A 26,700-nucleotide genomic window follows, 5' to 3' on the forward strand; every position below is an offset into this window, starting at 1 on the left:
CTCTGTAAGGAAAATGCCTTTTCTTGTTCAGAGACCTCCATACACCTGTCACAGTATGTTCTAAAAAGGTACAGAACGGGTAGTGGAATCCACTTGGTAGCCTTGACAATAATTTCCAAGAAGAAAAAAGAAATCTATTAAAGAAATAGAAAGTGGCCCAACCAATGTTTAATGTTAAATAAATGACGGCAATTGTATTGTTTCCCAAGTGCATTCTGATGGTCAGGAATGTTACAGCATAGTAACAGCGTGCTCCAGCCATCCAGAGGCACATTCTGCTGCTTTTAGCAGGCTCCAGGATGTACTACACAGGAAAGGACAGTTACCACCTCCCATGAAATTCTCCTAAAGTATAATAAAAGTACTCCCTGTCTACAGAAACGTATTACAAACTTAGTGCTTATGAATTGTTAAACTCCTTAACCTGTTTGTACTTCCGACTTAGAGTTTCTCTTGGAATTGTTTCATTTCATTACTACTATCTCCAAATTTGCTTAGGTTTGACCTAAAACGACTGCCTTTGAAGTGGTACCACTGTTCGAGGATTTACCTGTATTAGCTCTTTTCAAACCTTTTATTAACTGTATTATTTCTTTTGAAATAGAGAAGTTAAAATACATGCAATATTCTTTTTCTAGATACTTAGATTATGTATTAACTCAACAAATATTTGGTAAATAAAACCCATGAGCCAAGCCCTATGGCAGGAATTTAGCTGTAGCTTGTGTTCTTTTCTCACTCCTTTGACTAGAACGTTTACTGTGTGTGTGTGTGTGTGTGTATATAAATATATACATAGACTAAAGCCTATATTAAATATAAGAACTCAATCAAATGCTTTTCAGTGTTTAATGTAATCATAAAATATCAACTGATGTTTCTGATTGATTCACCTCCCTTTTGGTTCTCATGTAATAGCTGGTAATGACATTTATAGCAAAGAGCCGAGGGCTTCTCACTCTCTCTCTTCTAAGTGGGATCTGATAAATACTGAGCAGAATGGAATAATTCCTTTTGACTCTCACATGTATATGCCTCTAGATTATACTGAAGGAAAAAAAACCAATAATACTAACTTGTCCAACTACACCAAATCACCAAAGTGATCACTTCAGTTATATTCTCTATGAATGGGTGCTGCTTTATTTAAAAATAAGTCAACTGGGCTTAAGAAGAAAACAAATACTTTCTATGTCATGTGAAGCAAAATTGACTTGTACCAATTTTAGCTTAACAGTAATGTTCTGGGTAAACTGTGCTTAACTGTAGGAAAAAAAATACATTCATGAATAGATTTTTAAATCTGCCTATAGGTGATGATAAACAACTCAGTATTAAGCAAAACCACCCTTTTTCGGTGAGCTTAAAGTTTCCAGACCACCTTTTCCTATCTCTCTGGGCCCCAGTCCCCAATTTAAATAGTCAATGCTGTTTAATTTTTCTTTCCAGTCTCCCCACATTCAAAGAGAAAGAGATCTAACCCCAGTTATTTGTATTATTCACATTTATATATATATGATTTCTAATATTCCATTTTAAATCTCTTTTTCTAATTGGAAACATCTCATCCTTGTTTAAAAAATTTTTTAAATATAACCAAACACCTGGAGAGTCTGAACAGAAACCAATCTTTCTGAGAACACTAAACAAACAAACAAAACCAAAAATGAGTAGGAAGCGCCACGTTTGCTTAAATTTATTTTAATTTCAATGGTGTTATTTCTGACAGGACAAATCCAGGATACACAATAAAGAGATTATTTTGAAACTGAGAAATTGGGGCAGTAAAAAAATTTAAAACAGCCAAAAAAAACCCAAAAAACAAAAAACCCAACCAACTGAATAAAAATCCAGTCTTTCTTTCCCTACCCCCCAGGGTGGGAATAGGTGGCCTAAAGTGACACATGAGGAGATCCAGTCAATCTATGGCTGATAGAGACTTATTCCTGGGAGCTGCTAAGGACATGGCCCACATCCCTTCTCACAAGCTTCTTGCAAATCCTCAAAACTTTCCTGACACCAAGACGCCTGTCCTCTCCTGCACCTTTCACCTGCTCTCCCTTTCCCACCTGAACACAGGTCTTTCCCTTTTCCTAACATTGGTTAGACAATGATCTCTACTAAATTTCTGGGAAGAAAAGTATATCTCCCCATCTGTCCCAAGACTCACAGGATTGAGTGTGTATGTGTATAAGTAATCAGGCATAGTTTGTGCTTTAATATTTTGAAGTATGATTCTATAACACAATTTAATCTCTGGTAATTTAACATATTAGAATTTTCTTTATTATTGCTATGTCTGTAATAAAGTTTCTATAACAATTTATTTGAGAAGCTCCTATTTTCTTAATGGAAGTATTTTTCTATATCAAACTAATAATTCCTCATCTTCTATATACTACAATATTTGGTTTTGATCTCTAAATCAGGGGCCCTTAATCTTTTCTTAATCCTTAATCTATTTTGAGAATAAAGTGAAAGCTATGAAATGTCTCTGCAGAAAATTATACACACACACAAAATTTGCTTAGAGATTAGGTTAAAAAATTCTCTGAGGTCCATCCATGAGACCCAGGGTTAAGTACTCCTGCTTTAAGTGAATATAAGAGCCTTGTAGTACTCTTATTAAAATAATTTTGCTAAAAATGGTAATTTCTTAAGATCCCTTATGACTCTATTCATTTTTTTCTCAGTATCTATAAATTATAATTTCTTCTATTTATTGGTTAAAAAAGAAAAGCAAGGTCAATAATAAAGAACACATGTGTAACTTAATGTTTTCTTCCTTGTCTGAATTTGTTTTGGGTATGATGTGCTAGGAAGAGCTACATATATCCAAAGCAGGTATAATGCAGATACATGTGGTCAAAACATATATCCAACAGCCATATATTCTGGGCTTGGGCATTAAAACTGAGCTTTATTTATAGATTACAATTTAAAAACTTAGTGAAGGTTAGATGTGTTTCATACATAATGAAAATAAAGCTGCTCCTGGAGAAATTCTTCCAGGCCCTAGCACCTTGCCTTGTATATAGTAAATGCTCAATAAAATAAGGAAAATGGACAACATATGTGGAATAGAGTCAGAACAATCATTAAGAATTACTTGAGTGGTTTACACGTATGAAAATACGCTACCTATTTACTGTTTCAATGGATATGTAATTTGAGTAGTTTTCCTCTTGAATGAAGGGCTTTTGTGGCAAATTGTGATCTTCCTTAGGACCAAATGTTCACTTGGCAACCCAGTTGCCATGTGCTAAGATCTTTCACCAGGAAATAGAGCAAAGATAAATGGCTTATAAAGTGATCAAATCTAAGCAGGTCTTAACAGCATCATGCTTTGATATGAACACCTCTGCACACTGACCTGAAACTCTTCAAAAACAAAAATCTATATCAAAAAATCTCAACGGGCTAGAACAGAATAGTCAATAAATGTTTTTGCTGCTGTTTATGCAAATGACATATGCATCATAAAGTATTAAAAATCTGGAAGTGAAAGTCATAGCTAAGTTATCAATTTAATCATTCAGAAAATCTTATAGGGCTTACTGATTTAAAAACAAATTCCATTTCTATTAATACAAATTTACTTAACCCAAGTGAGTTCATATTTACCCTTGCTTTTTGCCCTTTAAGTTAATTACTTTCATTCAAGAGGGTCAGGCAATCAATCACAGAGCCTCTAGAAAGCCATTTTTAGAGACTTTTATCACTCAATGAAAATAACTACTTCAAATGGTATGTTCATATTAAAAATTTAACACAAGAAAAATTAGGAGGCGACTATTTTCACTACTGATTAAAAATGTAATACTAAAACATTGGTACTATCTTGAGTTAGTACTTTATGCTGGATTAATGCTGAGTACTAATGTGGAATTCTTACCTGTAATGTACATGTGTGACTGCTGGTTTCCTGTATCCAAGGATCCAGGTTTGAATATCTATGGGTTCAGCCTTGGGATAAGCTATGGTTGTATCTATTATCCACTGGAGGCCTTCTGATTTGCTGTCTGAGAAAAATATAAAATTGGATCAATTTTTATATTATTGGCAGCAAGTAACATAGTATAGATTACAGGTATAAAGCATATTGATATATCTTTCGTTCAAGAGGATGAACTTTGGTGTTACTGTTCTATATGATGCACTTAGGATGAAATTAAGCATTTCCTTTATACTAGAAAGTGGCTGAATCCCAAATTAACAAACAATAGAGCACTGTTATATACTGGACATGCATCATGTAAGCATTCAATACAATTATGCACTATCAAGGTCTAATCTACATTTTATCACTCATAAAAACTGGCCTATAAAAAGTCAGAAGCTGAAGCATCACATTACAAAAGCGAAAAGCAGATATCAAAGCAACAACAAAATCCATTCACTAAATATAACAAAATATAATACAAACACCAAGATTTGTGATACTTGGGAGACATTAATAAATATTGGAATAAGGCAATAAAATTAAGCATTTTTTATTGACACACATGATCATCAGTTGCTATTCTTGTTTAAAACAAACAAACAAAACACTCCTCTCCTTTTAGCAAGGGTTATATACAAATAAAGCAATAAACCTGTCCACTCTGTACTTTGGTAGGTACAACAGGGAACTACTGTTGTGAGAGGGGATGGGGAAGTTCTGTTTACTCTGGTCCTCTGCACGCTGTTTTTATTCCTAGGAGTACAGAGTTGAGCAAGAATTGAGAGGAACCTTCACAGAGAATGCTGAGAGCTAGACTTTAAAGTGTAATGGCCTATCCTCTGAAGTATTTAAGAGATCACTAAAAACATAAAACTTATTTTCAAACATAAGGCCAAATGTACAATGGGAATCAAAAATATTTTACTTTTAAAAATCAAATAATTAAAAACTGGCCTTAAATTCTTTAAAAATTTTAGACAACATTCTGAAGGGAAAAAATACTCATATAAGAAATGAAAGAAAGAAATACAAGAAAGAATTTCTCATATAGGAAAGAAAAAAACTTTCTTGTATGTTTGAAAAATTTTGTAACAAAATGGTTGGGAAAAAAAAATCACCAGAGTTCAGTTTAATATTTATCAAATCATACAATAAACAAAAAAAGCCTAATCCTTTTAATTAGACACAACTTAATTTTGGTATGTGTATGGATCACATATTAAAACAGACATGATGGCATAGTCTGTGTTTTTATGAAATAAAACACTAAATAGTGAATATGAAAACTAAAGAAAATGAAATATAAAATATCAAAACATAGAGAAGAAAATGGTAAAAGAAAAGTAAAACTAGTTTTGGGGGTATACAGTTTTCTAGAATTCCTTGTGAGTTTTCCTAAATTGCTAGAATAAAAATTTTAACTAAGGTAAGATAAATAATAAACTACTTTGTTTTGGTTATAAACAAAATTATTTCTCTCCAAAAGAAAAAAAACATTTTTCTTCACTCTTGTGTAATCAGTATGACAAATGCCCCTACCTTTGAGATCTAAGGTACCGCCGGGTACAAACTGGATACAACTATTTAAAAATAGCAGTCTTTATTAGTGCAATTAATCCTACTTGGAAGACCTCTGCCTTTCAGATTTGGCCTGGCTGACATTGCCAGTGTTCCTCCAGCAGAGACGCTATTCGAACTTTATTTTTCTATTAAAAGACTCTTTCAATTTGTCTTTTTAATAGACAGTGAAAGATTCAGAGAGCTGACTACCAAGCATCTGTTTAGAAAAAAAACAAATTTAAGGAAAACTCAGCACAATCTCACAGGCATCAGTTCTATGCCTCGTCCTCACTGTCATTTAAAAACATCTATTTCTGAGAGCCAATCATTGCCATTCTTATTTTATCTAAAGAATATCAAAAGAAATAGCAAAATGGTACTAAGGAAAAAGGCCCAGTGAGTTTCCTTCAGCTTTTTAATCTACAACTTATCACCAAACTTTCAGTGTCTTAGATAAACTTGTTCAAAACAGTCCTCATGCTGTTGGCACAAATATCTTCTGCAAATCTTCACCATTCACTAGGTGATCTCCAAGATAGTTGCATCTTTGAGTATGGTTTACTTTTTCCTGGCTGTAAAAGTAATACATACTACTTTTTTCATTCAGAAAAGTATTAAGAAATAGGGAAGAATTATCCATAAATGTAACAACTCAGAGAAGCCATCACTGCTAATATTCTGGAATTTTTCCTTCCACTGATTTTCTACTGCCTTATTATTTACATATTTGAGTTCATGTTGTTTGCATAGAGTTTTATGTTCCTCCCACTCCGTTAACATTATAGATCATAAACTATTCTCCAAGCCAATAAAAACTCTCCATGAATATCATTTGCAATGGCTGTGCTGTATTCTGTTAGACGGATACTTGACAATTACTTACCTGTTCTTCCTTCTGTTTCCAATTTTTTGCCATTACAAATAATGCTGTGATTAACTACTTTGCTAGCATTTCAAATTACTTCCTTTTGATAAGTATTATTTGCAGTGGAATAACTGAGTCACTTATCAACATTTCAAGACTCTTAATAAATACTGCCAAACTGCATTAAATTCATTCTCTGTATTAAAAACAAAAAAAAATCTTTCTAAATTTGGTAAATGAAAAAAATACATATCATCATGATTCCATTTGCATATCTATGATTGGTTTTTCAAATTAGTCATTTCTATTCCTATATCTTTTAACCTAGCAATGCCACTTCTAGGAATCTGTGACAAACATACTTCCACAAGTATATAAAGATATTTATAGGAGTGTTTGCTGCAGCAGTGGGAATGGCCAGGAGTAAGGTTAGCGTAAGGGCAAGATACCTTTGACTTTATACATTCCCATATTATTTGAATAAACTATTATGAGCGTGGACTACTTTTATACATAGAAACATTAAAAAATTATATTTTCGTCTTCTCCCTCAGTATTATTTCTATTTGACAAAAATTATAAATATAAAAAAGAACAACAATGTTATCTTCTGGAAATCCAGAAAATTCTTTAATTCCAAGAAAAGAAAAAATGCTAAAAACCATCATACCTAATTCTTTAGCATCTCCTCCTACTGGACTTCCATTTTCCTGTCGTGCTACAAGTGCACTCAAAATAATTTTTGTTGCCCCAATCCTCGGCAGAGTGACATGTGTAAGAAATGGCAAGTTGTTTTTCTTGGCAAATGCCTGACTGGTTTCTCGCCTCTTCCTGAGGAAGCCGCCTTCTGGAAACAGAACAATCCACTTTCGATCTCTGCTCCTGTAATTATTTTCCAGGTGCTTCTTGAGAAGAAGAAGCTGTTGGTCACGATGAGATTTTCCCTAGAAGGTAGACACACACATAATAAGTATTTAATTTAAAGACCTAAAATTAAATAGAAATAATTGCTGCTACAGTAAATCCCAATCACGGGCTGGAACAGTGATCCCCCAGCCCCGACCCCCACTTACTTCCCCTTTTCACCATAATGGCAAAAAGAAGTTATTAGCACTTACGTAAATAAGAAAAAAAAAACTGCTCTAATTGTCCCTGAAAGTTCATTCATTATCAGTGATTTATTTACTCAATACCTACTACTTACTCGAAGGCACTGTCCTGGAGATAGAGAAGTAAGAGACCCTTATGGAGCTGACTTGCGTGTGGAAGATAGAAATAAGGAGTATAAATTCAATTGTTGGTAAGTGTTAGGAAGAAAAGAGTCAGAAGTCAGAGAAACTCAACAGGGTCAGGGAATGCAGCTCGGAGGAGGTGATATCTGAGAAATGAGGGAACAAGCCATGTGAAGATGAGAGGCAGAGTATTCCAGCTGATGAGGACAAAAAGGACAAAGGCCCTGAGGTGGGGAACAAGCTTGACATGTTCAGCGAACTGTAGCAAGGCCAGTGTGGCTGAAAACTGCAGAGAGGTGCAGAGAGCATATGAGAAGGGCCTTGAGCTTGGTAAGTAGCTTGCGATGGGAAGTCATTAAATATTTCTGAACAAAGGAGTGTCATGATCTTATTTACATTAAAATAAGCGACAAAGAGACTACAGGAGATAAAATGGGAGACCACTGCAGAGTCTGGACAGGGAGTGTGATGAGATTCAACTATAGTATACTGATGAGAGGTGGCAATATTCAGGAAAACATTTGAAAAAAGTCTGAAAGCTAACAGGATATTCTGATGGACTGAATCTTAGTTGTGAGGGAAAGAGAGGAAAGAGGATGACTTGGAAACTAAAAAGAATCCAGAAGCATTTTTAGGAAAGCCCCAAACCCAAGACTTAAATATTACAAAGGTTCTTCCTTTCAATATGGTCAATTTGCTAATAATTTTCTAGTCAACACAATTACAGAAGCTCCTCAAAATAATTTGTATGCTTCAGTCTTTAGATTAAATTATTCCAAACGAAAAACAAGTAAAAATTTCCTTAGCTAATTTATGGAACTGAATTAATTATGATTAAGCTTTATTTATTTATTTAGTTCTCAAGACTACATGTAAAATATTTTTTAATACTCATGGAAATATCTTGACAAAAATGTCTAGTAGCAAAGTCCCAAGAGACTTTCTTTAACATTAATACATTTTCCTTCCTTCCACCATAGATTTTTATTACTATCTAATAGGGAAAAACTTTTTTGCTCTTTAGAAATGAATTTGTAAATCTCTTCAATACTTTGAAATATAGTCCTTAAGTATGCAAAACTTTACACTGCAATAAAAAGGAAAATGTTTTGAAGTATATTATTTTTGTATTTTCAACTCCTTAAAGTACACTGATAATTTTGTATAATTTAGCCTCTTCTTGATGCCTGAAGATCATCATTAGGGTTAAGTGTTACACTGCACTATAAATTCAGTAATTTCTTCAGCCTCTCATGATGTAAGGGGTTCAGCAGGCTTTTCCTCTGGATTCCCCCAAGACTGCTTCAGTTGTTGGCTCTGCTGTCTTTCCCTCCAGCTACACTCTTAAGAAATTAGCCTAGTTTCTTTGTTAAGTTGCTCTGAGATCACTGTTTATTTTGTCTCAGCTGTGTTGTGGCCAAACTCTATCCCCAATTCTTCCTGAGGTGCTTTTTTTCATCTCTCTGCTCAGAAAACCAAGGGATTTTCCAGAAGAAATTAGACAATTACACAGCATGTGAAAAACCAAAATATGTTTTGTACATAAAACTGTCTGGAACAAAGAATATGTGCTTTGGGACACCTATTTTCACAGCACTTAGAAGTTTTTCTACAGACTTCCATCTTATTTCTGAATCTGTGGTTCTCAGAAGAGGTGTAGTTACATTTACCAGCTATTCATTAAGTACTCACTATGCGCAGAGTGCTGCACAATCCAGGGTGAAGTTGCCATTTAATTACTTAATAATATCCCTGCTTATTTATTTAACAATCCCCTTACAGCTAATTTAGAGACCGTCTGATCACATGACAGTGACTTGTAAATAAAAATAAAGTGATAGTACAGATGATGACAGTAGTGGTCACGATGAAAATGATGACGAAAGTCACAGAGACTGTTCTGAGTACGCAACACGTATGACTTCATTTAATCCCCACAACAACTCTATGAGAGGAGTACCCAATATTCTCACTTGAAAAATAAGGAAACTTTGAGAGGTTAAATAACTTGCTCAATTCATACAGCTAAGAAGCAGAAGAGCTGAGAATGTGGCAGGTGCTTGATAAACATTTACTAAAAAACATTGTACTGTTTAGAAGGGAGGAGGACAGTAGAAATGAAACTATTTGCATTATCAGCATTTCAATGCTTTGCATACTCAAATTCAGATTGAAATGAATGATTTAGGGAGCAAAAATTCCCAGCTCCCTCAGATACTTGAACTGTCTCTATCTCTTATAATTGGTTTTGTTATGCCTCTTTTTACAACAAAGAATCAGATTGATCAGGCTATCACTGTGAAAAAAGTGCTCATTACTTACCTGTCTTATAAAGAAGTCTCCGTGAATTAGAGAAACAATTCCAAAGTTTGTGTACTTAAAAATATGATCCATCAACCACATCATTTGAGCAACAACCTAAAATATTTAAAAGCAAGAAATAATTAAATGTTGGGCAGAAAAAGCCTGACTCTAGTCTAGCCAAGTCTCTAAATTTTAAATGTAATAATCACCCAAGCATACTTTTAATTAACCTAAGTATCTTAAATTTAATGTTATCTCTACAAATAAAACACTACGTGAAAAATTATAGGTCTTGATTCCAAGTCTTGGGATCCTAAGTCACAAGTGTATACATATCACTGTGTCCCAAGCTAAATTAACTTCTTAACTTTGTTTTTGGTTTGTTTTTTTTTCTGCTGGGGGGAGATAACTAGATTTTATTTATTTATTTATTTATTTATTTATTTATTTATTTATTTATTTATTTATTTATTTATTTATTTATTTATTTATTTATTTTTTAAATGGAGGTACTGGGGATTGAGCCCAGCACCTCGTGCATGTTAAATATGTGCTCTATACCCTGAGCTATACCCTCCCCTGAACTTCTTAACTTTGAACTTAATGATTTCCAATGTGTTCTACCTACACAAAATCTCTGGTAATTCTTATATAACTTGTAAAGTTATTTTGAAACAATATAATATACCTAAAGTTACCAAATGAGGGCTATAAGCTTAATTAATAAGCACTAAGGCTTTATAAAATGTGACTTTATCTTAAAGGCTAAAGTATTTAAAGTCATAAAATATCAATATATAAATATAAAAACTGTATAAAAAATAAAGTAAGATCCAAAATAAAAGAGCATCAAAGAATTTATTTAGTCAATAAATATACTGTAAATTAAAAAAAATTTCATTTAGTAGAATGATTTATACATTCTATCATGCTATGAAGAATATTTGTTAGTTTATGCAAGCCCATACTCTTTGTCAACAAAAAATACTCAGTTTCTTAAACACAAAAATATTATCCATTGCTGATAAGAATCAATACCTGTATCATCCAGTGGGAGGGAAAAAAAAAAAAGAGTTAATACCCGTATCTAAAGCAGAAGATTTTATTTCAAGCTGATTTCAAAATTAAAGTAAGTGTAAACAGGATCTAATTAATGAACTGGTTAACTGTCCTTCCCTGCTGAGGAAATAGCATTCCTGGTTTATAAGCCTTAAATAAATAAAGTGAAAACTACAGCAGCAATCAAGAATGCCACAGAGCTCTAGCTTGGTTCCTAGAGGACTAACAAATGTAAACTTAATCTCTAAGCACCAAATTATATGAACTAACATATAAAGGAAAAAACTAAGCGTCGATACCCATGTGCTGCTTTTACAAAAGCATTATAAAAGCCCACAAATAATATAATATTAAAGCTTATGCCTTAATTTTTCAGGACCACTAAATAGTTTTATTACATGACTCCTAGTCCATCAGTTTTATTACGTTAAATCACTTTTAAAAAATAAAGATACATGCCCAGTGAAGGACTGATTCCCCTAGTCAATTAATACAGAATAAAATAATCACCAACATCTCATTTTTGAATCCTGTTTTGCTTTGTAATCATGACTACTTTGTTTAAACAAATTGAGATCTGAACTAAATGGAATTTGCTAAAAAGTATCCTAAGGAACAAAACAAAAACCAAGTGGATTCAACTTATAAAACCTTGAGCTTTATATACAATATAAAGTGTAGCTGCAATTTATTGGTCTCTGTGTTTAATAGCAACACTAAAGTAACTAGCTTTTATGTTTAATCTTACATTATAGTGGATTTACCGCCTCAGTCAGAAGGGTCACCTGAAACAAATTAAATAAGACAACCAAGCTATCTTCTGAGATTTGTATGGATAATTCTGTTCTAATTTATTTTCGGGGAAATGTTACAAGTCAATAAATGTTTATTACATATTTAATAAAGTTCTTTGGATAGAAATAAAAATTCTTAGTTTTATCATCAGTTGCCACGAAAGGGCAAGACTCCTCACTTCACAGATACTTATTAAAAAGGTACCAGCACATTCAGAAAGTACAATTAATCCTTTGTTTCATATTCCTCAAAAAAGAGGTCAGTAAACACAAGCTGCCTGAATCAGCTCTGTCAACATTTCACATGCTGTCACTTGGAACGTTGTTAGGTATTTCCCAGGGACAAAATTATACCAATTATTCTTTACCTGGAAGCACAGAATTTCTATATATCAAAACATCTGGAGAGGCTTACATGAATGACTCAATTACTAGCTCCGTTAAGAGGATAGTGTCTTATAGGATGATATTCTATATTTATAGTCAGTGACCATGATATGAAACACTTACTAAACATTTAGTGATTTGTTTCTTTACTATTGGGCCAAATATTAACTCCACTAATCGTATATACTTTCTATTTATTTACTTCCCTTTTTACCTTCTCCTAAAGTGATAATCCTTTTAACGTAAAGGACTGATTTTACTTTAAACCCTCCCAGTTTATAGATATATTTTAGTTATCAATATAAGCCACGTAAAATCACCAGTTCAAACAGCCTCAGCAACACTAAAGAAAATGGGCCTAACATCTTTCCTTTCAATTTGCTTTCTAAGTGAAATCCAAAATAATTTTTACCATATTCTCCTCTGGCTAAAGATCCCCAAGATCACTTAATGCCCTGACCAATTTTACTCTTCTGTCTTATGCAAACTGCTTCTCGTGCTTGTACTTCTCAAACTGGCAACCCACCTCTCACCTCAAGACAGCCCCACACTGAACCGTATTAACTTTGCTTTCATTTCAGTTATGTTTTTTAAAAAACATCTTGGTGGAGATATAATCCACATCACCCCAGTTATTTTTCTCTAAGTCTGTAAATTCCTCTTCTGGAGTGATTCAGAATTGTATACGTGGGATATTTTTCTTTTCAAAATTTTCTAAACTTCAGGAAAGGTATACCTTATTAAAGTTTAAGTCTATATTCCCAGCCGCAGTGAAGCAGTTAAACTGAGCCTGCCCCCAACCCCGACTCCCGCAATCTGCCCCTGCCTTCAGGGCGGCTTACCAGTCCTTTGTCCTGCAGGCACATCATCAGAGTGCACACGTCTCCTGTTGCCTGATGATTCACCAACATTACTGCTTCATCTTTTGAAATTGCTTTAATATCTTCCCCCCACTCCATCACTGTAAGAATAAAAAGTTTAAGCGCTGTCATTTTAAAGATTTCTACATCACCAGAAACCTTATGTTAGAAAAACCGGTGCACATTAGTGATGATACATCACCTAGCTAAAACATCTGAAAGTTTAGAACTAAGTTTATTTCCTATAACATTTTATAGAGACCCAAAATATCCATTAAAATGTAAAATGGTCATACCTTTGATTCAGAAATTCTACTTCTTAGAGTTTATCCTACAGAAACATTGCCGAAATAGGCAAAGAAATGCATAAAGGGTATTTATTACAACTTTAATAGTCACCAACAGGGGAATGGATAAGAAAACTTTAATATCATGAAAGAGTATAAATCCTTTAAAAGAATGAAGGATATCTCTATGCACTAACCCCCAAACGACTTGTTACCAAGTAAAGCAAATCACAAAACAGTATATATAGCATGAGACCATCTATTCAAAGAAGGAATAAAACTTACATGTTACTTAGTACATTGAAAAAAATCTAGGGGGAATGAATTCAAAACTACTAATACTGATTATCATTGGGAACTAGTTCTCAAAGCTCCTTAAATTCTACTTTATAATAATATATGCAAATATTATAAAAATATGTAAGCATTGTCATTGTAAAATAAGAAAACTAATAAAGATGTTACATAATTAAAAAATCTCCATATGAAAAGCCATTGCACCAAAACCTGTATGTACACTCCAAGGAAAAAAGTGGTATCTCCAAGTAGTTATACCTCATTTTATAGTTAATTTACTACATACAAAAAATAAAATTGAGCATCAGCTTCAAACATCAGGATTCTACAAAGAAGCTTCTAGATTCCTCAAAAGTCTGACATGAATCTCCAGAGGCTGAATGTATATTAGTATTCAGTCATCTTACTCACTGCTATAAGGAAAGAAGCTGAGCCATCTGTGTGTAATAGTTCTGGATGAAACAGGGATGGGAGACGTGGGGCTCACCTGCTTTACCCCTGTCAGCCTCCCTCCCTCCCCCGGCACCCTTCACTGTCACCCCAACAGAGTGGAGCTTCTCATAAGAGTTCATGTGAGAAGAATTCTGCTAATGTTTTCTTTCTATTAAAACCCATTTAAACAAAGCATCTGTGCATTCATTTTAAACATTTAAAAAATTTGTATTAAGGGAATTTCAGGTGGACTAAACGTGTATTAAGTTGTGGTACCTACTTACAATCATTCTCTCAGAAGTTATCACCAATACATAAATAGCTTACACAGTATGAGGAAATTATTTTACTTTAAATTTTTTAAATGAATGCAGTATGGAAACTATACTTGAGATGTCAAGTAGTCCTTAAGGAATAGAGGTGGAACACGGGGGACAGCCCAGCAGCACCAACCTTCCCTCGCAGTTGCCTTTCCTTTCCCAAGATCCCAATGAAGTCTGGCTGACAAGCTAACTTTACTGAAACATACTTATTTGAACAGCTGATATACATTGTTGGGGGGAGTATAAATTGGTACAATAGTTCTGGAAGTCAATTTGACAATATATATTTTGCTAAGGAATGTGAAAATCTTTCTACCCAGAAATTCCACTTCTAAGAATTCATCTTACAGAGGTACATATTTATGTGTAAAATGATACCCATGCAAAGCTATTTCCTGCAGCACTGTTTATAAGAGCAAAGATGAAAACAACTAAAGAGAGACTAACTCAGATTTATAGAAATTTTTAAAAAATGGTGGTTGACAGGACGGAAAAATGGGAAGTTTTTAAATTAGTATAGAGTTTTGGTTTCATAAAACAAAAGAGTTCTGGAGATTGGTTACACAATAATGTGAATATACCTAACAACACTGACACTTAAAAATGGTTAAGATGGTAAATTTTATGTTATGTGTATTTTGTCACAATTAAAAATAAAAAGGGAGACTAGTTAAACAAATTATAATATGTCTATGTAATGGAATATTATGCAATCATAGCATTTACACACTAATATGCAATAATGTACTGTAAGTAATAAAAGCAAAGTATAAAGGATGCCACCAGTTGGGCTTAAGGCAGAGCATATATTTATTAAATGAAAACTCCCCACATCATGCCTCTGTTAACAACCCTTCAATGAAGACAGACAGACACACACAAACACACTCACACAACCATTCTTTCATTAATTTATTCTTCACTCAACAAATCAGCATCAGACACTATTAGGTATTGTGGATATAAAATAAATAAGAACAAAAGTATTATCCTAATAGTAGTTAAAATACTCAAGTCTAGCGTGGTTCTATAAATATTGGGCTTATTAAGAGGTAATGTGGAAAGTCTTCTGGTTCCCCATCTATATAAATAGATGTTTCATAACCAAATATTCCTCTAATGCAATCTCTGCTACATGAACAGAAAATTCTAGACACCTAGGTGTGTGCTATAGGAAAGGATATATGTGAATATATTGCAAATAAAAATAAGTTTTCTACATAAAATGCATCTTACTTGTCCACTTTATAGAAAGTAGATAAATCTAGTAAGTGTGTTGGTTTAAATCTCAAAATATAAACCAAATTTAGAATTCTCTGTTCTGAATTTAATAGTGTCCCCACAATTTACATCTATCCAAAACTGTGAATGTGACCTTATTTGGAAACAGGGTCTTTGTAGATGTAATCAAGTTGAGATGAGGTTATAGTGGATTAGGGTGGGCCCTAATACTCAACACGACTGGTGTCCTCATAAGAAGAGGGAAATTTGGACAGGGATACACAGGAAGAACACCATGACAATGGAGGCAGAGACTGGAGTGATAAGTCTACAAGCCAAGGACTGCAGACAGCCACCCAAAACAAGCAAGAGGCAAGGAAGGATCCTTCCCCTAGAGCTTTCAGGTGGAACAGGACCCTGCTGACATTGCAATTTCAGACTTTAACCTCTGGAACTGCGAGAGTGTGAGAAGATGAATTCCTGTTGTTTTAACCACCCAGTCTGTGGTACTTTGTTAAGGCAGCTTTCTGAAACTAGTATACTCCGCCCTCCTCAACTTCCCTCATCCTTTCTCTTTTTCATTCTATTCCCCACAAATTATAGTTTTTTTTTTCTAATCAACTCTAGGAAAAGAACAATGGCACTGTACTTTAAACATCTAGAACATTATAACGGAAATCTAATATTATGCATTATAAATGGTTTTCAATGTTCATTTCTATAATACTTTCAAAGTGTAATCATTAAGAGTTAATCCAATATATATTTTATCTCTCAGCAATAACTTAGCTACACTCAATGTTCAAACTAAATGTCAGTTTCCTAAGACTAACATGGCATACGAAATCAAACAAGTGAAGATAGCTGGATCAACTTTTTCAAAGAAATTATCTTAATGTAGCAATAAAGTCATGTTGAATTTTAATAATCTAAATTTTATTCAAAAATTTCATTTCTAGTGTCTATGGTATTCTTCTTCAATCAATACTTTTTACCATGTCATTATATACTTCAAAGATCATTGTTAGAAAGTGACATAACAAAATTGAGATTAAAAAATGCTTGTAGAGAAAAAACATTTATTTTATGTATGAAATAGCTATGTTCCTCAAATTGTAACCTGCTGTCCCAGAACCAGTAAGTACAATGATGGAGCTAATATCTTAACCAAGGAATAGAATTATTTTCATGTTAAAGAACAGAAGCTATGGATGGCTGCCAGTACTTACACTGCACTTGATTAGAAGGACAAAAATATTTTAACACACTGTTCTGTGAAACGAATTCTCAAATAAGAATTGGGTCAGGTCCACTATTTCAAAGGGAATGAAGGACAACTGAGTAAAAACTGGAAGAAAGGTTCTCTAGTTGTAATTGAATTTTTTAAAATTCTTTTTAAAATCCAAAGCCAAAGATCATCACCTACACTACACACACACACATACACACGCATGCACACGTGCGCACACACACGCTCTAACATATCAATAAACCATCCTCAAAAGTTTTAGACTAGAATTGATCAGGATAGTTCACATCTCAAAAAGAAAATAAAACAACAATAAACCATCACAAATTCCTTAACATTATACTAACCCACAGAACAATGTGGAGAAGAAAGATTGCTTAATACATGACCATAATAGCTTACTTTTCAAAGTTCAAAAAAAATTATGCCTGCAAGCTGATGTCCCAAACTATTTTACCATTCTGTACCTCAGTATTCTCACTTAAAAATATTCATATCATTATGCTACTCAAATACATTGTGAAATTGTAACTAATAGAATCACAGACATCCGGGGTACTGACAGCTGAAGTTACCTTTGAAATCACTATTAACTAAAGTGTCATGTAAGGTCAGGTATTCTAATATGAACAGTAAAGATTAAAGAGCAAAAAAACACATGAAAGAATCTCATGTAGCTCAAGAACTGTGGCTTTCAGTAGCCCACATTAAAAGCAGACAGGATTGGAGTCATCCAAAGTTAGGGGTTAGCAGAGCATATGGGGCAAAATAATAAGGGAGCGAGCATATCAAGTAAGGGGGGCCATGAGAAAGCAGCTTGCAGTGCTGACTGATGGAGGGGAGACTGGTGAGGACAGGGGTAACTGATTTAAAAATTCACAAACAGGGTCCAGGCATTTTGAAAAAGTCCCCTGGGTGAATCTGATGTATACTCATAAATAAGTACCACTGGAATTCAAGTGCTGATGAGTTCTGTTTCACTTTCTTAAAGCAAGTATACTGAACATACCAGGAAGTTGTGGTTAGTGCCCCTTTTTGGGCACTTAAAATTTAAGAGGGTAAACCTGAGGAGACAAGGCTCAAGGTGTAACTTTTGGAAGGCTGTTTAACTAAAAGAATAATAGTAACCTATACTATTAAATAGCTATATAATTAAATACTAATAATCTTAATAGCCAGCATTTATAGAATGTTTACCATGTGCCAGACATTAGTAATCAGTAATAGAAAATAATTTACATTATTTTCTTATTTAATCTTCACAAAATCCCAAATGTACAGACACTATCATCGCTAATGCACAACTGAAGAAAATGAGACACTACAATCCTCCTGAGCTGGAGAGGACTTACAGAAGGTGACAATCTGGAACCTTGATCTTGGACTTCCAAGCCTCCAGAACTGTGAGCAATAAATTTCTATTGTTTATAAGCCACCCAGCCTGTGACATTTTGTTATAGCAGCCCAAATAGACTATGACATATATGAACTAACACACAAAAAGCATTTAACAAATTTCAATATCCGTTTATGACAAAAACTCTCAGTAAACTAAGAACAGAAAGGAATTTCCTCTATGTGATAAAGTGTTTCTACACAAAGCCTATAGCTAACATAATACTTAGTATTAATTATATGAATGCTTTCTCCTTAAGATTGAAAACAAGGCAAGGCTGTCCCATCTCGCCTCTCTTAACATTATTCCAGAAGTCCTAGCCAGTTCAATAATGACATTTTTAAAAGAAAGGGGAAAGGAGGGTGGGAAGGGACAGACTGGGATTTCAAAATTTATAGATATTGACAGGCATATGCAGGATAGATAAACAAGATTATACTGTATAGCACTGGGAAATATACACAAGATCTTATGGTAGCTCACAGAGAAAAAAAATGTGACAATGAATATATGTATGTTCATGTATAACTGAAAAATTGTGCTCTACACTGGAATTTGACACAAAATTGTAAAATGACTATAACTCAATAAAAAAATGTTAAAAAAAAAAGAAAGAGAAAAAAAAAGAAAAAATGAAAGTCATATAAGTTGGAAAGGAAGAAATAAGACTGCCCATATTCACAAATGGCAGTAACTGTCTCTGTAGAATATCTCAATTAATTTACAAAAACCTCCTATTTAGTGGGGGAGGGTACAGCTCAGTCACAGAGTGTGTGCTGAGCATGCATCAGTTCCTGGGTTCAATCTCCAGCATCTCGATTATAAACAAACAAATAAATAAACAAACTTAATACCCCCCCCAATTAATCAAACTACATATTAGTAGAACTTTCCTATTTTAAAGGGCTTTCATTCATATTCTCTCAATTGCCACAGCAGCACTATAAGGCATACAGGCCATGTGTCAATCTTACTTAAAGCCAAGGATCAGAGAAGATAATATACAAGGTAAATACTGCAAGTAAGCCCTATAAATCTGACTGAAATCTAGGTCTATTGACCTCTGAGACCAAAGCATAGATAACCCCTGTCTAATGAAACTATTAACCATTCAATTAAAAAGGAAGTGTGCTGTTTTCAAGGTATAATGAAAATACACAGGCTTTTGAGTAGAAGACCTTCATCCAGAAATGAGCTCTATCCCTTGCTAGCTCTATCATCCACACTGAGCAAGTGACTTAACTTCCAGAAGTCTTCCTTTTCTCATTTATATAATGGGGTTGATATTACTTCCCTCTTAGGACTGTTGTTAGTATTTAATAAGATGCCACATGTAATCATTTGCTGAAAGGCCTGGCATATCAGGTACTCAATCAAGGTAAGTTTCTCTTCTCACTGGAAGACTTACCTATGATTTGCATAGAAGTTAGTCTCCTTGCTACAGAATTAAGTAAAAAGCACTGGGAAAGGCTTTTCTTTTCTTTTATCAACAAATCTTATTAAAAGATAGTTTCTAAAGGAATCAGTGAAACTAACTCAAAAAGCAAACTATAAATTGAAGACTCAAGAAGTCACAAGAAGAAAACATCATCATTTTGAGGTTGGTATGAACAGGACATGAATGTAAGAACATGACATAGAGAGAAAATAGAGACTAGAATATACCAGAGGTGGAAGGTTCTTCTCACTGAGCTGGAGTTCAAGCCTGGAGGCCATGGGGTCCATAAATGGACTTTAAAGAGTTGTGAGCCTCTCGAAACTGTTTGTAAAACTGTGAGCACATGCGAAGGTGCTGTGGTAAGCCAAAAAATGTCCCCCATCCTCACCCAACAAGGCACCATGTCAAATCCCTGGAACCTGTGAACATTACTCTATAATATGGTAAAAGATATGATTTAGTTAAGGATCTTGAGAGGAGGAGCCAATTCTAGATTATCCAGATGGGCCCTCAATTGATGACAAGTGTCCTTATAATAGACACAGAGAGGACAGACAGAGATAAAAGGAGGTGGCCATGTGACCCTGGAGGCAGAGCTTGGAGTGATGCAGCCACAAGCCCAAGAATGCTGGCAGCTACCAGAAGCTGGAATAGGCAAGGAATCTCCCCTGAGAGCCTCTGTGGGGAGTGCAGCCCTGCTGACACCTTGATTTGAACTTTGGGCCTCCAGAAATATGACAGAATAAATTTCTGTTGCCTTAAGTGCTTCTGTGGTAATTTGTTATGGCAGTCATAGGAAATTAATACAGGTGCACTTTTCTGAGGGGAAGCCCCATAACTTTCATCAGATTCTAAAAGAGGTTCTCATGAACCCCAGAAAGTCAAAGAACTACTATTCTGTACCACCCTATTGTACAGGATAAAGTAAAACCGTCTATAAACAAAGGAACTAGAATTTTTTTAAAAAAACCAGCAGAACAAGTAGTTACTTGGATAAGTCTCCACAGTTAGTAAAAAAAATAAGAAGCTGTCCTCTGATACCCAATCCAGTATTCATTTCATCATCTCCTGGAGTTCAACCCTGTGAGTGCATTAAAAGGCATTCCCAAGTAATTCCAAACGGTTAAACAGCTTGTTAAAAATATAGGTTCTCAGGCTTCATCGCACAGTATTGAATCAGAATCTCCAGGTTAGATAAGTTCACATACATATTTAACGCTCCTCTGAGCGTGCAGATGTGCAGACAATTTGAGAACCAGACTATAAGGCAGGGATCAGTAAACTTCTTTTGTAAAGGGTCAGATAGTAAAACTTTTACAATATGCAGGTCAGGAGGCAAAGCTGAGGATGTTATATAGGTATTTACACAATAAATTTGTTTTCCAACAAATTTCTACAAATCTTTTAATTGACAAAATTCAAAAAATAAAAATAATTCAATACAATTTTTTGCAGTATCAGTCTGCTAATGAGAAGAATGAAATTCTTTCTTGGGAGGGGTATGAGTTCAGTTAATTGGGTTCAAAGTTAGTGTTTTCGATCATCAGATCAATTGCAAATAGTCATCTCTACAATCATCCTGAGCTGGAGAAGACTTACAAAACAACAGGCAGTGGGCTAGATTTGGCCTAAACGCTGTAGCTTGCCAACCTCTATAGGAAGATGTAAAGAAGAAGAAAGAACCATAACCCCTGTCCTTAAGCAACTGAGAAGTTAGTTAAAACAGACAGGAATGGGGGGAGGGTATAGCTCAGTGGTAGAGTGTGTGCTTAGCATGCACGAGGTCCTGGGTTCAATCCCCAGTACCTCCATTTAAAAAGAAAAAGTAAATAAATAAACCTAATTACCTCCACCCATTAAATAAATAAAAATAAAAAGAGATAGGAACAGCAAAGGTAAGACAGTGGTGAGAAAGAAGAAGCAGAATTGTGGATGTTTTATGTGGTAGAGCAATGAGTCTTAACTGTTTCAAGTATAAACAGTCTTTCTTAGTGTCAAAAAATGTGGCAGACATCTATGATCGTAGTCCTTTGAGCTCTGAGGGAAAAGATCTATAACAGAAAGCAACTGAAAAGTCTATAATGCTTTTAAGGGACTTCTTATTAATCAAAACAGCAGCCACATATATTTGAAAAATATTAACGCATATTTATAGGACCCATTATTTATTCATCCTCAGATGGTACTTACTGTGGGTGTGGATTCTTGACCCTCTGAGAGAACTCTGAAGCTTGGCAGGAACTCTCAGCCCAAAGCTTAGTAATCACAACTACAGAGCAGATCCCAAAGAGGTTCAGAAAGAAGGAAACAGTAGAAACTAGAGTAGTGAGAAAGGATTTCATGGGCTTAGATAAGTAGGCATAAATTTTCAAAGAAACTGAAGAACAGATTTTAGGGACAGGAAGAATATCAAGGAGAAAAGGCAGAGGGGCTGAGGGAGGGCAGCCTTACTAAGTAACAGTTCAAATAGGATCAAATGATGGTGGCTCCGCCCTGCTGCCTGCCTCGGCCACCAGAGCCAACATTTAAGTGTTTTCCCTGTTTCATCGGCTCAGTGAGCCCTGAAAAACCTTCTCCCATTCAGTCGTCACTAAGAATAGTTTACTAAATATTTGAGCTGTGTATGTAAATGACCCTGGTTTCATCAGGTACAACTCTAAGTGGGTCAAAATCCAGACTTTCAAACTGTAAAAATAAAAAAATTTAAAAGCCTTCCCTTGACCCAGTTTCTCTCCTGCAACCCCCTAATTCCTTCAGAGCCACACTTCTGGAAAGTCATTCGTTTATGTTTCCATTTTATCTCCTCCCATCATCATTCATCTCTAATCCACTCCAACCTCGTTTCCACTTCTACCACCTCAACAAACCTGCTCTTACCAAACCACTGAAAGGCTAAATAAGCTCTCATCTTACGAAACATAAACTCTCAGCAGCAGTCACTGAGAGCCCCTGCCTTGGAACACTGCTGACTTCTAACACACACCTGCAGGGCAGGCATTCCTTCCATTTCTCCAGCTGTTCCTTCCCAGGCTCTCCCACCTGCCTCTCCCCAACCTCCAAATGCTGGCATGCCCTCTGAGTCTGACAGTGGGCCCCTCACCACTCAGTACCTACAATTTCCCTAGGTGATCTCATCCATCTGCATGGCTTTAAATACCATTGGTAATTTCCCAATTTATCTTTCTAGCTTGGGTTTGTCTTCTGAGTTCTAGACTATATATATCTATATGCCTACTTCAGAGTTTCACTCAGATGCTTCTCACCTAACCTATGCTCAATTTTTATCTTTCCTCTCAACACTGCTCCTTCTCTGGGCTTCCCTAATCACCCAGCATCTCACACCAGAAACCTCGTGGTCAATCCTGTCACCTGCCCACGTATTGCATCCTCTATGTCCAATCCCTCAGCATTCCTAACAATGTTCTTCCTAGAAAACTGTCTAATTAGTTCACTCCATTCCATCTCCACTGCCACCACACCTAGACCAAGTAAACTATCACCTCACCTGGTTCAGGTGAGACTCTTCCAGAGGGTCTCTCCTATACGCTCTCACTTCTCTCTAATTCACTTGCACAAAGCAGGCAGAGTACAGAACTACAGATATGAATCTGATCTCATCATTTCCTTGCTTAAAACCCTTGCATAGTTTCCTTTCAGGATAAACTTCAAAATCCTTAGCAAGCCCTAAAAGGCCTCAGTGGATTTGGCCCCATCAACGCAGCACTCAACCACCACCACCCCGACTCCTCTGCTCCTCATTCATTCCAGCTGGCCTTCCCCTTGTTCCTCAAACATGACAAACTCTTTTCATCTTCTGTACATGCTGCCCCTTCCCTGGCATCACCTGGGCCACTCATACTTGAGGTCTCAGTCTTAATGTCACTTTCTCAAGGAGGCCATTCCTTCCTGCCACCATCATCCCCAGGACAAGCTCTCTGTTACTTATCCTCATAGCCCCTACTGTGTTCTTTGTAGCCCCTTTCACAGTTTTGATTACATGGTTATCATGTGACTCCCGTTTCCCACATGAAACAGTCAACTACAGAAGAACAGGAGCTGCCCTGTTTCATTTGTCACTGTTCTTCTATCACCAGCCTGACAGAGACGGTACTCAGATATCTGGTATTGGAATAGGTGACTGAATTAATCAGAGGACAGTTAAACATAAATTGCTTTGAAGCATTCAATAATTTATAAACACAAAATTTAGTTAATATTTTAGACTATGGTTTAAATTACTAACAATAAATTATTTTTATTTATTGATTAAAGCAAGAACTGTACTGAGGCATAGTACTAGCTAACTTTGAGTAATCTCAAATGTATTTGTAAAACTATTCCGTAAGTTAGCTTTTACTCATTTAGACATACCTTTCCCCAGAAGGTTAACATAATTGTTTTCCTAGGCATTAATATAATAATAATAATGGTAATAGTAAGCTATTTATAGAGTACCAAATATCATGGTAAACACTTTACATTTAAGCTTCATAAGAGATAAATATTATAAGCTTCATTTTTAAAGATGATGAGACGGAGGCTCACAGAGTGCCAAGTAACTAGTTCAAAGTTACACAACCAGCAATGGGTGGTGGCAGGACCCAAACTCATACTAACTCAAGAGTCAGTTTTTTTCTAATACATCATGCTATCTCTAATATCATACTTATTCAGTCATATCTATTATTTGTTAAAAATACAACATCTGTATATAGGTATCTGAGGCTTAGAGTAGCTTTAAGTGATTATTTCAGCTTTAAAATGACTACCTGATTCAGTCTCTCATACATAAAAACCAATTCTATCTCACTCCTAAAAAACAGCTTGTAACTCATTTCAAATGACACCCTTGTTCCCTATCCATGTAATCTATACTTTATTCTACAAAATAAATTTAGCTTCCAGTTAATTTTCTTCTCTGCAAAGGCCTCAATTAACTTTAAAAAAAATGGAACCATCACATTAGGGGAAAATGTACATACTGATTTCCATTTTTTCAGAAACTTTTCACAGGACCATTCTGGACACATAATTCATAGCAAACTCAACAATTCCCAAAACCATCTTATCAAAATAGAAACTAAGCCAAAAATTCTTTTGGTAGAAATTAATCTAAATCACTCTTTAGCACAATATTATACAAATCAATAACTTTGCTAACTGGCAGTAGACAGCCAATAAACATTTGACTGATCAATCATGTAAGATACTTCTACAACTAAGGTCCTGCTTCCCTGAGAGAGCAAACAGGATATAAATATTGTTATTCCTAATCACATTATTTCTAGACAACTCCTAGTGAAATACATAATTAGTAAGAATTTCCCCAACACAGAAGTAGGAAGGGGTGATTCAACCCAAATATGACTAATAATTCTTGAAAAACACTGTTCTCAGCAAATACTTTTAAAAGCAAAACAGCTTTAAACTAGGATCTGATTAGTGAACTAGCCTCATTATTAAGTCATAATACATAACAAAAAGGATCGTCTATTTTTAAAGAATTAAAATACAACAAAATATACTTAACACTTGAAACTCGGTACAAAACTACAGTAATAAGTGTCATAGTGACATAAGGAAAGACACAAAGACCAATGTAATAGAATTGAGAGCCCAGAAATAAACCCATATAGCCAAATGATTTTCAATAGGGTGCCAAGATCATTCAATGTGGAAAGAATAGTCTTTTTAACAAACAATGCTAGAACAACTGGATATCCACATGCAAATAAAAGGATGGCTGGACTCCTACCTTAAACCGTAGAGAAAAATTAACTCAAAATGGATCGAAGACCTAAATATAAAACTTAAACTCTTAAAAGAAAAACATAGATGCAACTCTTCATGACCTTGGATTAGGCAGTGGTTCCTCAGATATGACACCAAAAGCACAAGCAACGAATGAAAAAATAGATAGGATGTAGTATATGAAATATAGAATCTTATAATTCAACAATAAAAAAACAAAAGCTCCAATTTAAAAATGGGCAAATAGACATTTTTTCATAGATACATATGGCTAATAAGCACATGAAAAGATGCTCAATATCATTAGTCATTAAGGATAAGCAAATCTAAACCACAATGAGCTACCACTTCAAATTCATTAGGATGGCCAAATTAAAACAGCAACAAAACCCCAGAAAATAATAAAATATTAATGAGTAAGTAAAGATATTGGAACCCTTCTACGCTGCTGGTAGGAATGTACAATGGGACAGCTGCTATTGAAAATAGTTTGGCAGTTCCTCAAAAAGTTAAACGTAGAATTACCATATGACCCAGCAATTAGACTCCCAGGTTTAAGAGAACTGAAAACATATGGTCATCCCAAAACTTGTATGTAAGTATTCATAGAAGCATTATTCACAATAGCCAAAATGTGGAAACAACCCAAATGTTCATCAACTGACAAATGTATAAACAAAATGTGTTCTATCCATACAATGGAATATTATTCAGACATACAAAGGAATAAAATACTGACACATGTTACAATACGGATGAACCTCGAAAACACCATGCTATGTGAAAGAAGCCAGACACATAAGACTACATATTACATGAGTCCATTTATATGAAATGTCCAGAATAGACAAATCCATAGAGATAGAATATAGATTAGTGGTTGCCAGGGGCTGAAGGGAGAAGGAAATGGGGAATGACCGGGTTTGGGGTTTCTTTTGGGGATGATGAAATGTTCTAGAATTAGTCAGTGCTGATGGTTGTATAATCTTGTGACTACAGTAAAAAAAAAAACAAAAAAACCCACTGAATTGTACATTTTAATACAGTGAAATTTATGGTATGTGATTTCTATCTCAATTTAAGTATATGTAATATATTCTTCTTCTTTTTTTTTTAATGGAGGTACTGGGGATTGAATCCAGGACCTTGTGCACGCTAAGCATGCACTCTACCATTTGAGCTACATTCTCCCCCACCACATAATATATTCTTAACAGTAAGCTATATTGATCATAGTTCAGACTTTTGATAATTCAGAAACATCTTGATATATTTAAATTTATAGATTTTTTTCCCTTAAAG

The 26,700-nt window shown here is 34.8% G+C and overlaps 1 protein-coding gene across 3 annotated transcripts in view; it reads right to left on the minus strand.

Moving 5' to 3' along the window:
• LPGAT1 (lysophosphatidylglycerol acyltransferase 1) overlaps window positions 1–26,700 on the minus strand; it is an 84,450-nt gene that overhangs the window by 18,321 nt on the left and 39,429 nt on the right. For all 3 annotated transcript variants that reach the window (XM_010992137.3, XM_064477166.1, XM_031438615.2), the window contains 4 exons: window positions 12,987–13,105; window positions 9,923–10,018; window positions 7,039–7,312; window positions 3,896–4,022 (listed from right to left, as the gene is read on the minus strand). In XM_010992137.3, coding sequence (XP_010990439.1) covers window positions 3,896–4,022; window positions 7,039–7,312; window positions 9,923–10,018; window positions 12,987–13,105 — 616 coding nt within the window. The remainder of the gene's footprint in view (window positions 1–3,895; window positions 4,023–7,038; window positions 7,313–9,922; window positions 10,019–12,986; window positions 13,106–26,700) is intronic.

Source organism: Camelus dromedarius, chromosome 21, assembly GCF_036321535.1.
Source record: "Camelus dromedarius isolate mCamDro1 chromosome 21, mCamDro1.pat, whole genome shotgun sequence".
NCBI classification, from domain to species: Eukaryota; Metazoa; Chordata; class Mammalia; order Artiodactyla; family Camelidae; genus Camelus; species Camelus dromedarius.